At 35.5% G+C, this 14,813-nt stretch overlaps 6 protein-coding genes across 6 annotated transcripts; 5 read left to right on the top strand and 1 right to left on the bottom strand.

The window, feature by feature from the left end:
• Positions 1-23: 23 nt before the first annotated feature.
• PHYBLDRAFT_153544 (hypothetical protein) lies at positions 24-2,229 on the top strand (the record flags this gene model as incomplete). Its single annotated transcript, XM_018433181.1, has 8 exons — positions 24-99; positions 265-490; positions 607-659; positions 728-844; positions 1,101-1,286; positions 1,462-1,497; positions 1,814-1,949; positions 2,052-2,229. The coding sequence occupies 8 exons, from the start codon at positions 24-26 to the stop codon at positions 2,227-2,229; spliced, it is 1,008 nt and encodes a 335-aa protein (XP_018283340.1).
• Positions 2,230-6,770: 4,541 nt separating this feature from the next.
• PHYBLDRAFT_153542 (hypothetical protein) lies at positions 6,771-7,425 on the top strand (the record flags this gene model as incomplete). Its single annotated transcript, XM_018433180.1, has 2 exons — positions 6,771-7,007; positions 7,060-7,425. The coding sequence occupies 2 exons, from the start codon at positions 6,771-6,773 to the stop codon at positions 7,423-7,425; spliced, it is 603 nt and encodes a 200-aa protein (XP_018283339.1).
• Positions 7,426-8,112: 687 nt separating this feature from the next.
• PHYBLDRAFT_71032 (hypothetical protein) lies at positions 8,113-9,143 on the bottom strand (the record flags this gene model as incomplete). The annotated part of the gene is made up of 5 exons (XM_018442395.1): positions 8,113-8,170; positions 8,246-8,334; positions 8,399-8,450; positions 8,481-8,946; positions 8,975-9,143. 5 exons carry the CDS (start codon positions 9,141-9,143, stop codon positions 8,113-8,115), a joined length of 834 nt encoding a protein of 277 aa, XP_018283338.1.
• A 693-nt stretch (positions 9,144-9,836) lies between these two features.
• On the top strand, positions 9,837-10,771 carry PHYBLDRAFT_176215 (hypothetical protein; the record flags this gene model as incomplete). Its single annotated transcript, XM_018437691.1, has 4 exons — positions 9,837-9,891; positions 9,957-10,168; positions 10,287-10,466; positions 10,493-10,771. 4 exons carry the CDS (start codon positions 9,837-9,839, stop codon positions 10,769-10,771), a joined length of 726 nt encoding a protein of 241 aa, XP_018283337.1.
• A 128-nt stretch (positions 10,772-10,899) lies between these two features.
• Positions 10,900-12,174, top strand: PHYBLDRAFT_176214 (hypothetical protein; the record flags this gene model as incomplete). The annotated part of the gene is made up of 3 exons (XM_018437690.1): positions 10,900-11,178; positions 11,237-11,721; positions 11,874-12,174. 3 exons carry the CDS (start codon positions 10,900-10,902, stop codon positions 12,172-12,174), a joined length of 1,065 nt encoding a protein of 354 aa, XP_018283336.1.
• A 429-nt stretch (positions 12,175-12,603) lies between these two features.
• PHYBLDRAFT_176213 (hypothetical protein) lies at positions 12,604-14,791 on the top strand (the record flags this gene model as incomplete). The annotated part of the gene is made up of 6 exons (XM_018437689.1): positions 12,604-12,777; positions 13,761-13,863; positions 14,203-14,299; positions 14,457-14,555; positions 14,626-14,629; positions 14,651-14,791. The coding sequence occupies 6 exons, from the start codon at positions 12,604-12,606 to the stop codon at positions 14,789-14,791; spliced, it is 618 nt and encodes a 205-aa protein (XP_018283335.1).
• Positions 14,792-14,813: the final 22 nt, after the last annotated feature.

Here is a 14,813-nt window from a genome sequence, read left to right as displayed (position 1 = left end):
ATTTTTGTATTTTCTTTCATAAAATGTTTCTAGATCTGCAATTCTGTCTCCTCCCTTTCACTGTTCCAACTTTTTACACAGCTGCAAAGTGGAGAGCAGGTTCAGTCTTTTAGCTTAGTATGATTTGATCTTTTCTTTCCCCCTTTTTTTTGTCTTTTGTGATCCCTTGCAACTTTTTTATATTTTCTTTTTGTACTTGGGAGGCTATATGATCTATAGATTGCCAGCACTATCTCCTTTAATAAAAATAATCTTTAACCTGAGCCAAGAAGGCGACACATGCCATTTCCCAAGTTTTACAGCTTCTGTATAATGACATTCTTCCTGCCACTGATCAGTTCATTTATCTGGGTGTCCCCTGTGCCAATAAGGGTATTTCTTCCAAGTCCATTGCCACACATAGACGTTCTGGTACACTTGTTACAATGGTGACACTAAACTCAGTTGGGGCTTGTCGTTCTGGTTTTTCTCTGCTGCCCAGCTCACAATTGTATAAGACTTTTATCTATCTAAAGTTTGTTATGGTTTGGCTATCTCCACTCTGCTGAAATAAGATATCAAAGTACTAGAGTCCATTCAAGATAAGTGTTTTTGCATGATTGTTAGGGGGCATGTTGCGTCCTCCACAACTGTATTGAAGTACATCTGCAATCTACCAAGTATGAAGTTTTGTGCAGATGGTTTCATAGCCAAATTTTGTATCCAATCACGTTTTCTGCCTGCCTAGTGCCTCCTATCTCTTTTACACCATCATCATTCTATTTATTCTTCACTTGTCTTCTTGGGAAAAACCAATCTTCTGTCAAATCTCCCTTCAACACTCAAACTTCGAAGCCCTACTGCAGTAAAAAAATATTTTGAAAGTATTAGAGAAGCTGGATTTGCAACTTTTCTTCAGTCCAACACATAAGTTCTTATCTAAGCATGCCACCCAGTTTTAGGAATTGATTCAATTTTATTTCTGCTAGCCTCACGTGTGAAACGTGGCCGCTTGATTCATTGGAGAATGGGATAGCTACCAGACAAACCAAATAAATGTCCTTGTAGATCTGATCATACCTTATGCTGCCATTTATTGGATTGTCTACTTGTTCCTTCAGCACTATTTGAACAGTTGCCTCAATCAGACCATGACCAGATACACCACATTGATTTTGCCATTACATCCTTATCTTTGTCATCTCAAGAATCACGACCTCCCTACTGGATATCACTGCTGACTATTCTCTGGCACATAGACGTTATATGTAATGCTGATAGTGACTATTCACATGAAACTGAACATGGTACTCTTTGGACATAATTTAGACTTTTATCTTTGTCCTTTCATAGCTCTCTACTTTTCATTTTTCTTTTCTCTCTTTATATCTCTTCTTTCTGTTTTGTTTTTTTTTCTATCTGAAAAGTTCCTTGTTCTGCAATTCTGTCTCCTCCCTTTCACTGTTACAACTTTTTACACAGCTGCAAAGTGGAGAGCAGATTCAGCCATTGAAGCTAGTATGATTTGAGCTTCTCTTTAACCTCTCTTTTTTTGTTTTTTGTGATCCTTTGGGACCTTTTTATCTCTTCTTTTTATACTTTGGAGGCTATATGATCTATAGATTACCAGCAATATCTTCTTTAATAAAGAATAATTTTTAACCTGAGCCAAGAAGGCACTCTATTTCACGTAAGCTAATGTTACACACGACATAACAAAAAAAGTGGTTGCATCCATACAAAAGCTTCATCAATCCGTCCTACATCTTGTTCAAAACGATACATCCATTGTCAAAAACATTGCATCCATTACTACTGTTGCCTTATCTATCAGCAGAAACAATTTCAGCTGATTCCAACAACTTTTCATTTTTGCAATCTCAAATGTCAACATTGCTGCCATCCTCTGTCATGCAGGGAATGTTGCCCAATCTCGCCTCATTTCTGGGGAACATGCAAGCCCAATCCATGTCACTGCAATAATGCACCAATGAACTTGAATCTCTTGTTGCAACTAATGCTAGATTAACTGCTCAATTAGTTAATGCGGAAAAGCTAATTACTATTCTTAGATCTCAATTAGCATCTCAGGGCAATTGCCCAATTGCAACAAATGCACCAACATCAACTGCACCAAGCACACCCAAGAAACCTGACACTGAGGCTTCTACATGGGCTACTACTGCTGCTGCTGCTCACAACTCTATTGTTGTTTCTACTGTTCTTTCTGTCTGCAAGCACTATGGCTAAAAAAGTGGTAACATGTTATCACTTTGGTAGCATAACTGCCATTTTTTATTATTTAAAAAATGGCATATTTGACTCTGTATAGCACAATTAGAGGCACAGTTACCACTTTTTTTTAAAAGACCGAGGTTCATTCGTTTTTTTTTGTTTTCTTTACTCCACTGTATTCAATACCAGTATATCCCTTTGCTTTATTTTTGCCATATTAAATGAACTATTTTTGGATTGAATTGAAATGAATTGAATAGAATAAAATTTTGCTTCAATTTATGTTTTATTATATGATAATAGTACTACTAAAAACCCGTCTATCGGAACTTGCAAAAAAGACACAATATTATTTGGCTACTGCAGAGGTATGCAGTAAAAACCCTTTATCCCAAATGCATTTCATGTGTTTCAAGTACTTCAATATAGACTAGACGACCTTCTTTAATTATTACTGGTTTCTATAAATATATCAATATTAGAGGGAAAATAAACAAATAGACATAATAATATAGTGCTTACCTTTATGTAATATGCTTGATAGCTTCAAATAATAATTTTTTGCTATAAATATATATATATTAGAAAATAATATTAACATGTAAGCTTCTTATGTTATTAAAGAGTGTTAGAGTGTCTACAAGACAAGTGAAAAAAGCAGTGAGTATCACTCAAAATTATTACCAAAGAAAATCCAAAAAAAAATTCGAGCCATACAATATAAAGTCAAGTTGAATCTAGTTGAGAACTGAATGAGCATTGTTTTATAAATATGAGATGTATATTCTATCAAAGTACTTACATAGAATATAACAATTATCAAGTATAACATAGCAGCACAAGAGTATTATTAGTTTTCTTTTATTCTTTAAAAAAGAATCTATTGTGCTTCATTCAAAAATTAATTGTAGCAATGCTGCAGATGTTGTACATTAGTTTTAAATGCTGATGACTATACACTACGGGAAAAAATGGCGGTTTTTTGCTTTTGTGACTATGTTTTCGGCCTATAATAATTAAAAAATCACTAAAAATCCAATTTGAAACTAGAAAATCTCTGTTTTTTGAAAAGGTTGACAAAAAGCAAATTGACCACCTAAAATTAAATCTCCTGATAGACAAAAGTAAGCTTTAACTACAGACTTTACACTTTTAGTAAATGTAGATTGCATTTGATGACTATTAAAAGTCAGAAGAAAAAGAGAAGAAAATATCTAAACTTTCTGCTAAGAAAATAAAATATGTTAAGACAATTTGAAAAAAAAAATGTATTACAAAAAAAAAACAAATTATAGGTCTGCAAGAGAACCAAGTGACAATTTTGGGCCGCGGTTAAGCTCTGGCCACACTATGTATGTTGTTGTTGTTGTTGTATTTATAGTCGCGTCCGACTTCACCAAACCAACCAATTCTTTGACATCTGCCAGGTGAACTACCTTTGGCTTCATTTGCCCATTGTTAACAACTGGTATACCATTTACCAAACGGACTGCCGCAATCTCTACAAGAGCAAGCGGCCATCTCTTGTTGTTGAGCTTGTGCTCAAAGAAGACAACAACTTTTCCGAAGAAATCCTTGTAAACCGGGGAGTATGCAGAATTTATGTTGCGGTTTTCATCAACCTGAATCTGTAATCTGATGTTATGTGCCTCCCTTACACAATTTTGGTCGAGTGCAGAGTCAATCACACAACCATTGACAAATGCCTTGCGGCTAGTTTGTATAGCTGCTTCAATCATACTACACTCTTCCCCCTTTGATTTGTAGAAGTCTTCAAGAAGTTTCGAAAGACAAGAAATGCCTTCAAAACTATCTCGGATCGTTCTATTCCTCAACGGCCCCCAGAACTCAATATCAGACCCAGCACCAACACGCTCACCCTCATCTGTCAACGGCCAACCAGCAGTGGAATCTTCATATTGTAAGTGTCGTGCTGTTCTTGCTTCTGTAATCATGACAGTGGCTTTGGCCTCTGCTTGTCGTATTTGTGCTAAGCCAAGCATGATATTGCCAGCGTTAACATTTATAGCAGAATTACTCTTGATAGCCCTTGAGTATTCACCGATTGCCCGTTCCACGGATCTGGCACTATATGCACGAGGTGGGCCATATGCGTTAATCATGAGAGGATAGTGCTGAAGAAGATGCTGGTTTATAGTGAAAATATTGATTTTGATTTTTTTACTTGTAAGCAGCGATTCCAGGTACATGTTCCATATTTCAAGTTTACTGAAGAAAAATAGTTAGAAAAAATAATAGAATAACACATAGCTTTTACTAAAATATACCTTTTGATAGAGGTTTGTTCCTCTGCTGATAACTCCCAGCTCATGAGTAGGTTACATGCTTGAACCAAGCCAAGTAACGCGTTCCGGGCAGTTGCATCTCCAATACGCTCTGCCACCAGCGTAAGGACGACGAACAGAAGAAAGTCTGCCCAATCGACGGCCTTGAACGACCCGGGGTTCTTGTATACATCCCTCCAATCGCCATGGAAGGATGTAGGGATGGTATTTCTTGTTTTGTACATTGCTGTACCGATCTCCTTCTGAACACCAGAAGAAAGAGCAAAACAATGGTCTGTTCCGTAGGTACCAGAAACCAAACCCCAGATCTGCTTGCTTATTCCATGGCAAAGTCCATGCATCTCATCGAGGGCAAAAAACAATGGTCCAGAGAATACCTTTAATGTTGCCAGGGGGGATTGTCCGTTTAACCCTTTGCGGCTGGATGCACTGGCCTGGGAAAAATTCTGGAAACTTTCCAGCATACGGATATTGGTGCTGGGCAAAGTTCTGAAGTATTGTCTGTGCTTGGGACATTGGCCGACAACATGACAGATACGGCAACCGTCTTTGCTCATATGTCCAGAATGACATGCCAACTTTGCTAAGGCGGGAATGTCACCAGTGACCATTAAGACATGTACCTTGGCACGAATGGTCTCGTTCGGTGTCTTGACGACCATCCCTTCGCTCTCCAACACCAGGAGCTCTTTTATCGTTGGTTCCATGAACGACCAGAAATTGGCAGGTGCACCTGGACCTGGGATCATTGCGATCTGGAGCATTCTGCTTCTCTCATACCGGACCATGGGATTCAGGTTAAGAATGGTGGCATGGAGGATCGTTACAGAACCAGGAACATTGTGTGGCATGAATCCATCAACAGACAACGAAATTGCAATGTCATCTTTTCCGGAAAACAGATGTTTTACTTGCTGGTAAACCTGGCCATCAAACACATCGGTTTTACTTCCATCCGAACTTGGCTCATGATTATGGTGGTAATGCATATCTGCTCTTGTATTCTCGTTGGCTAACGCAAGAGCCAGTTGTCTCGCCAATGGAAGCTGTATCATCGTGGCAGCAGCAACCAGATCACTACCCTCGGTTTCTCCGCGTCTTGTTTTGTACCGGCTTTGTCCACAGTTGGAGCACTCAGTCTGGGATGGACTGGTAAAGAGCATACATCCCCTCTGACAGATATCATGGACTGTCTCTTCAACACCCGAGAAACGCTTCAAAAGCTTTTTGCCAAGATGGGGAGTACATGCTCTGTATGTAATACAAGTCGACGTTTCCAAAATGCTGTTGAAATGCTTGACTATCATTTCATGAGCATTGCAGAAGATACCAAAATCCTTAATGATCTTGAGAAACTCAAGGTTCTTTGCATCGTCTTTGTCAGGGGTAAGTGCAGGCTGACTGAAGTCAAAAACCAAAGGAGATGTTTCGTTTTCAATGATATCCATGTCGTTGCCAAGTTCCGCATCATACTTTAACAAGGTAAATAATAATTAGCATTATATAATAAGACATATATATATATCTTACCATAGACTCATCATTGTCATCATTACTGAAGATATTCATAATTGGATCATCGTTATCTTCGCTGTTGAGTATATCCATGATCTGATCTTCGATTGCATCAGCACGTTCTCTGCTTGTTTATGAAGGTAACAATATAATTAATTACACTTTCTAATAGTATGTATGTGATTTGTAGTCTTACTCAATAGTGTCGTTCAAGACAGTGTTCAAAACAACACTGACTTGTCCAGGAACAGGCGTGGTCTGTGAAGTCTGGATATCATTATGTCTTCTATGACAGTTCTTAAAGCATTGAGCTCTACAACTCTTGGCTTTTTTTAAATTGGTGTGGCGCTCTTTGCATTGATTGCATTGGTAACTATCAAGGATTGAATTTGAAGACATTTTTTAGGTTGGAAATAAACACTTAAGAATAAAGGTATGAATATTGATAATTCCTTTTAAATAATATGCCTTTATACTTAATAGTGTTGAGATTTGTATAGACTTAATGACTACAAGTAGGCAATGACATAGATGATACAAATATAAACTCAGGAACAGAAGCTAAAACATTGCGTAATAGCTGTTATTAGAACTACAGTAGCCCAATAATAATATTGGTTGGACCAATAGATTAAACTCATTTATATGAAACTAATAATAGACAATAGAAAATTTTTTCGGCCTTTATCTTTCTTTCACAACAATCCTTTTTCTCAGGTAAACCAAACTTTCAACATGAATAACACAGATAACAATTCCATCTCTTTGCTACACGCCATGTACAATGAGATACTATCTTTGAAGGCAGGCCAAGAAAAGGTCAAACTTGAAATGAAGGCACAGATCGAAGAGTTGAAGCTCGAAATGAAGACGAGCATCGAAGATTTGAATTTGGAGATTACTGCTCTTCAGAGCCAACTGGAGAATAGAAACATTTCCAACCAACACACTTCGCCTTCTGTCTCTGCCATTGTAAGACAAAAAATAAAACGAGTTGAATATATATTAATATGTCATTTAATAGTCTAGTGCTAATACCATCCACAAACCGGTGAGCATATTCCGTGAAATAACTTTAAAGCATATCTTCAAGATGATAAGTGAAGATCTTGGCATTGAAGTAACAAGTAACGAAAAGGCCACACTCAATATGTGTACAAAGCTTATATGTGATGATATGGCTGCCCATCCTTCAGTGATCGCTCTTGGTCCTAATCCTAGCTGGGGGTCTATACCAGTAGCACTTAAGAAAGAAATGTGTGCCAGGCACGCAAATATAATGAAGGATTCTGGTATAGACTTCACTAGATGTCTCGGAAACTGGGTATCAACTGCAAGAGTTGCACATCTCTGGAGAGACCGCCATAAAAGATTACAGTCTCGTAAGTAATCTGGTGTAGTGGAATTGAATAGGATATTTTACTATGAAAACCTAGAATATTAAATAGTAAATAGCCAATAAAATGTATCTATAGATTTTTTTTCTGTCATAACAACCAATAAAAATGATTAATAAAAATGATCTTCTATTGTAATAACCAATAAAAATTTGTATTTATTAAAATGATCAAACACTTCCATGTATATTATCCAATAAAAAACTGTTTTCATAAAAGTAACATTAAAAAAAAATTACTAGTGTCCAATAGAATTCCTTTCTAAGCTAAAATATTAAAGTAGTAAATGACATTTAAGAGAGTACCCAATAAAAGTAATCGATTATATAATATACTTTATACAATAAAGAATGAAACGCTGTCCAATAGAAGAGCCAACAAAGGAGAATCAGAAAGCAGAGATCTGTAATATGTATTTAAACTCCAGGGGGGCAAAGTGGATATTTGGCAAAAAACCGCCACAAAGCCGCCTTGTCAAACCGCCATAAAGCAGCCATAAAACCCCACTTTTTTTTCCCGTAGTGATATAGATACCAATCATATAAAAAAGGGCAACACATATTTATTTAAAGAGAAAGAAAGTAAAAAAAAACAAGAGAAAGGAAGAGAGAAGAAGAAAAAAAAATATAAAAACTGAACTAAAAATACGCTAAAAAATATTTTGAACCAATCAAAACCTCCTATGATCTTTGGCTTCTCTTGTGTGCTGGCTTAACACTCATTTCTGCCAGAGGAGACCTTTATAAAAAGGTAAAAGATTTATATTAGTTTTGTATTGACAGCACCAAACTAGCAGAAACCATGGCAACTCACAGCACATCCACCATAATAGGCGACTTGCCACCATCCATTTCTGACATATTATCAGAAGACAATGAAGAATTATTTGCATCTTGCTGTGCCTACAGATTTTTTTTAAATGTTAATTAAAATATATGAATGAAAGCTTTTGATTAATAAACTTACGTTGTTCTTCTCTACTATTCTTCTTTTTTGCTTCTGGTTGTCACTTTTGAAGCTTCCCCAGAGAAGGCTTGTTGCACATCACATGCTCTTGCATTTGTAAATAGTAAAGCCGTTATCCTTCGCCAGTCTCTCCAATTGCATCATGTAATACTCCTGGTGCTTTGCCAGGATACCTTTCCATTCTTTACTGAAAGCAGGAAAGTCCTTGTCAATCAGGTTATGCTTGATGCTACGACTCAAAGTCTTAAGCTGTAGTCGCTTCATTGTCAAATTGCTGTCTGAAAGAAGTACTAGTTGAGGCAGAGGTTGTCCTTCTGGAATTTCTTTGCAGCATGCTTTCCAGTCCTGTTCGTGAAGCAACTGCAACAACAAATTGTATTTCTGGGCTTCATTTTTTCTTTTGAAATTGCCACCTGTGCCAATTACTTGCTTGCCAAGCTGGTCAGGATACTCAGTGAATTGAGACCGTTTTACAGACTCAGCAACACGTTCAAGAGCTACCAAAGAGGAAATTATATGCCATAATATTAATAAGGCAAGCAAATGTACTAAAATATAGTAAATATGTCTTATCACTTTGCTCAATAATGTTTTGTTGCATTGTACTAATGTCTTTTGCACTTACAGTTGGGGCAAATTGTTTGCTAAACTGATCTTGAAGCATGTGTACCATTTGCTTTATTTCAGCAATATCAATTTCAATTTTTCTGACAGAGTTTATGAGTGTAGTGTTGATATCAGACATTTTTGAATTATTATTTTTTAAGAAAGATAAAGTGAATAAAAGTTGTACTTCCCATTATATATATATTTCATAATGTTTACTTGTTTAACTTTCTGAAAAAAAGATAAATCAACTTAACCATAAACATATGGTTGCTACGACATTATTTTTTAATTTTTGGCAACAGAATATTTTACCAATTAAAATAATGACATCAGTATAGATAGACTATGTAATATTAACACAATGTTTAAATACCATAAAGTTAATTAATTGTTAAGCATTGATCTTTTAAAGTAAATACTATGATAGATATACTTATATCATACTTGTTGCCATTATTGATCAAGATGTGTTTTAACTAATAATGTCATTATTGTCTTTATTGTTGTATCATCAATATAAGAATTTGTTTTAAAAAAACATTTTGTCTCAAAAGAAAGAGTATATAAACCTCTCTTTTACATTCCAAGAATATTACCAAAAACCTCTCTACACTTTAATATCATATATTAAATACTTACTAAAACAATCAATATGTCTCCTTCTAACACCAATCAGCAGAGAGATAGATTATCTACACAAAGATATTAATGTACTTAGTGTGCCCTGTCGTTTTATAATTACCAGCAGCTTCAAAATCATAAGAGAGTTCACAGAGGCAATCGTACAACAGTAGCTGTCATTGATCAGTTTATTCTGCATGATGTTGAAATGCAACATGATGAAAACAGTACCATTGATGACAATGAATTCGTTAGTGATTCAGGTAATAATAATCAATATAATAATATTATTACTTTATCTGAATGCTTATCTGATAATGCATTGTAGATTATGCCATGAATGCAATAGAGATCGACGAGACTATTTCATACAAGTGCGGCTGTAGTTTTGAGGACAGTGAGAGTGAAGCTCATGTTTATGATAGCAGCAGAATTGGTAGCAATATCTTTAGAAAAGCCGAGTTGATGAGTATTCATCTCTCTCAATTGATGCTTCAACACAGAATTTCCAGAGCAGCTTACAGAGACATTGTCCAATTTGTTAATACAATCATTTGAGATCGCAATGAAATTATGTTGGGTAAAATATAATATTTATGTTATCTTATACTTTAATTCCAAATTTCTAACACGTAGTGATTTCGTTCCTTTTTTTTAGAACCTGGGGCTAAGATCAGCCACAGTAAAACTATTGATGCTTTGCTTAAGTCCAAGTCAAGTGTCAAGGGCTATGAGTATGATGTCTGTCCTAGTGGTTGCCAATTGTATGGGATTAATGACAATCAAGAATCTTGTGTTGACTGCAGCAAACCGCGATACAAAACTGATCCAGAGCAAAGTTAAACACCATCTGCCAGTATGAAGCTCATGTCAGTCGGTAATATGTTTTCTCAAATGCTGGCTGATCCAGCTACAAGAGAACTCCTCCATTACAGGGCAAACCCGGAATCTGTAGCTGGTCAGCTCACCAATGTTTTTGATGGTGACAGTTACAAGCAGCTGATGCAGCAAAACCTGTTCTCAAATCCTGACGGTATTGCTATTGAGTTGTATACTAATGGTTTCGTTAACCAAAAAAAGGGCAAGAGTTTGTACACCATTGTTCATGCTGTTGTATTCAACCTTGACCCATCAATAAGATAATAAATCAATTAATATATTAATTTCAAAAAAAAGTTACTAATAAAAAGCTTAGATACACAAATGAATACTTCTTGCAGCTGGCAATATTGCCTGGTCACAAGAAGCCTACCCACTTGGACTCTTTTCTGATGTCAATCATCAGTGAAATAAAAGATCTTGAGGTGCATGGCTTGGTGATCAAGAGCAATGGAGTTGAGGTTTTCCGTGCCAAGATCCACTTGTTGCTTGCTTCTGGTGACATCCCAGCTGTGGCTGACATGGCGCACATTGGCTCACACGCCAGTTTGTTTGGTTGCCAAATCTGCAAAACAAAGGGAAAAGCCCCAGACAACAGACGGTACGGAATGTACCTTGAAGATAGTTCTGCTCCTTTGCGACCTTTGGAAGACTTCAAAACTGGCAATCCTGTAAGTATATAACAGTTTAATTAGATTTTTTCTTGTACTAAATAATTGCTTATAACAGATAAAAAATATATACCAACCAAGCATCTTTAGTGAGCTGTCAACCTTCTCCAGATCTTCCTTCTTTGCACTGAATGAACTTCATTTAGTTGCAAGAGGAATTGGAAAGCACATGTACGACTTGATCACTGTGTCCCTTACCAAGGAGACAAAAAAAATTTATACCCGTCCAGATGATACCCTCTTCACCACAGAATACCCATTCTTCATACCAAGAACTAGACTTGGGACAATTGGAAACTGTATCACAAGTTCAAGACCATATATACCAGTATCATTCCAAGGAAGTTTTGATAACATCTTTTCTAAGATTGATGGTACTCGTGCAGTTGATTGGCTTGACTTTCTTTTGTACATTGTTTCCACTCTTGTTGTTCTGTTCTTGCCAAACAGAGCTGTGAAAACTGTGGTGCTGTCACTTGTCAAAGGTTGTGCACTGGCATTTCAATGGACGTTGACTTCAGAGTTGCTGGATGAGATGGATGTGTAAGTCATAATGCCTCTAACACTATATCACTATATACAAAACTAATCATAACTTTTTTTTAAAATAATAATAATAATAACTACAATACACATTTTAAACACTGGCACCACTATCTATTGCAACAAGTTTAGAACAAGACTATATCTCGTAGTGTCTTCAGACCAGTGCAGCACTATCTTGTACATATATCATTTATTATCAAGCAACTAGGTCCACTTCGATGCTACTCCATTCAATCAACGGAGAGAGTAATTGGTGTATTTTCCAAGCTGATCAAGTCTAAGTGCAAGGGCGGTCATAATGCCAGTTTTCTTGTGGAGCAATTTATATTGCATAACTATGTCAACACGGCCATCAGTATCCAAGACGAAATTGATCTTATTCAGCCCAAGCCGTATGGTAGAGAAAGTTATATGGATCTTCCTAATGATCCTAGTGGTGCACAGTTGTGAAAGCCATTTCATCGATTTGCTCATTTGAACGATGATTTGGTGGAAGGTGTAAGCGGCCCTAGTGTGAAGGTTGTCTTAACTAGATACTATCAACAAACTTTGGGTTTGATGATTTCCGACATTGGTGATTTTACGATTGTTGTTGCTGATCATTTATGGATGAATTTGACCATGTATTCATCTTGCATGTATCAACAAAGAAGAAATGAAAGAAGCTGCAGTAATCATTACGTGATGTTTACCTGTCCTTACAGAAAGTAAGTATATCATTTTTCAATATAAAATCAAAAGTTACTTACATTATATTTATTTCCTTACTTTAGCAACCGTAATATAATTGTTTACAGCTAGCTCGTTGATGCGGTGATATTCTTCTTCCAGCATGAGGATTCACTTGGCTCTCTTCGTTTCCTTGCTTTTGTTGAAGTAATGAAGGAACATGATGCGGCTTCCCACGACTCATCTGTACCAATCGTCAAACAGCGGTCACAAAACAGCTCAACAGGTCGCCAAACACAACCTACATATGCAGTAATAAGTGTTGATGATATTTGTCATCAAGTTGACCTTATACAATACCCACCAAATGGAAATCAGTTCTACGTAATTGTACCTTATTATGTTTTCAACAATAATATGCGCATTACAAAGGGCAACATTTCTATTTTATAACTTTTTTTTATTTTTTATTTTTTATATGCTCTATATACCCTATATTTTTTATGCTTTCTATATCTTCCATATATTCTATATTATTATTATTTTCCATATACCTTATGTTTTTTTTATTTTCTATATACTCTATGTTTTCTATTTTTTTATTTCTTTATATGCCCTATCTTTTTTTTATTCTCTATATAACTTATGTTTTTTTTATTCTCTACATGTTCTACATGCCGTTACGCAATTTAAATTAAAATAAAATTGAAGTAAACAAGAAGAAAGGTGTATCTTTTTTAAAAAAAGTCTTGGTTTAAAAAAACATAATAGCAGTTATGTTTCCATTTCGTTCATACTTTCCATAAAAAATTAATCCGAATAAAACTGAACATCTTTAATATTAAATAAAACATACATTTCAATACTTAAAGTGGTCATTACAACTTACAAACACTTTCTAGACTATTCGAGACATCGTACAGCAACAAAAAAAAACAGATTTCATGCTTCTTTTTTAAAATGTTGCTTATGACATTGCCATCTTACCAAAAACTGCAGAGAAATTATTGGCTTTTGACCAGAAAAATGGCAGTTATGTGCCTATTTTGGGCACAGTTGTCACTCCTATAGCCATAGTGAAATTGTTATCTATTTTATTTCATTTTACCAAAACTGTTAAATAAGAACTTCCTTTTATCTTTTTTAATATATCTTCTTCATTCTATTGTATATCTCTTTGTAGTTTGGGTTTCTAACACCAACATCCTAGCTGTCAATCTATCAAAAAACAGATATTCTTATGCTTTTACAGCTGTTTCCACTTCTCAGTTGATCTTCAATCAATTTAATAGCTTCAAAAGGCAAGGGAAAAGTTCTAATCTCTGATCTGTCTTCAGGAATATGTGTTATGATCACTTGTCATACAGAGCATACCAATAGTAGAAGACTTTTTGAACTGCTTTATTTTCAAAGCTCTATTACATTCACATGCCTTTGATTCTTTTTGTGCAGGGTGTGAATCTCGCTCTGGTATATATATGTCTGCATGATGACACTAACATGTTTCTCCAAAAAAATATTTCTTTGAATCAAGGCGTCTTTTTTTATTCCATTTCGTTGAGCAAAGAGTATTGATTTGGTCAAGACAACGTCTCCATTTACTAGCTTTTACATATACAACTACTTTAAAAGGAAGCATTTTAATCTTCTTCAAAGACGAGTGGACTAAAACACTTTGAATGTTTGAAATATTGTAAATAATTGGGTTGAACATGTTGAGATTGATGTTTAGTTTGTATTCGAAATAAAGAGAGGGAGAAGAGAAGGAATAAAAAAAATTCCCAATAGAAAATTAACTTTTTCAAAAAGCTACTTACAAAGCCTCCAACAGAAAAAAGTCTCAAAAGGTCAATTTCAAATTTGAACCAGCAGAAAATAAGGCAGTGCGGCAGGACATGCCAGAGATGTAAGTGTAATCTCTAAATAAATAATTTCAAAATATTATAGTTTTGTCTTGAGAATTTTAAAAATACTAATATAGAAAAAAACTACTATTAGAATCATACTCGCCATTTACTTGCATACATAGACAATAAAGAAGCAATTGATCTACAAATGTAGAGAGATTGTGACTTTATGATGCAAGTGGCAGTAATGTCTGATGAACAACCTGCAGATAAAGACTTCAAGAATCGCATGAAGAGCATTGTCAAGATTGTTTGGTCAGGATGGAGAAGTGACGAGATATATAATTTTATATTGATAATCGTGTCTTATTATAAAAATATAAAGTAAAGTATTAACAAAATTATTTTAGTTCAATACTCTCATTAAATTTGTTGATGATTATGTTATTGAAGCAATAGGGTCAAGTGCTTCTCAAATGAAGGAGAGGGTTTTGATCAGTGTGTCCAATACAGCAGTCCCAGATGACATAACCCCCAAATTTCCTCAGTAGGTTCTTAGAGATGAGTACTAAA

The sequence above is a fragment of the Phycomyces blakesleeanus genome (genome assembly GCF_001638985.1).
Source record: "Phycomyces blakesleeanus NRRL 1555(-) unplaced genomic scaffold PHYBLscaffold_46, whole genome shotgun sequence".
NCBI lineage: Eukaryota > Fungi > Mucoromycota > Mucoromycetes > Mucorales > Phycomycetaceae > Phycomyces > Phycomyces blakesleeanus.
The sequence above is the reverse complement of the archived record's forward strand: the minus strand, read 5'-3'. Positions and strand labels throughout refer to the sequence as shown.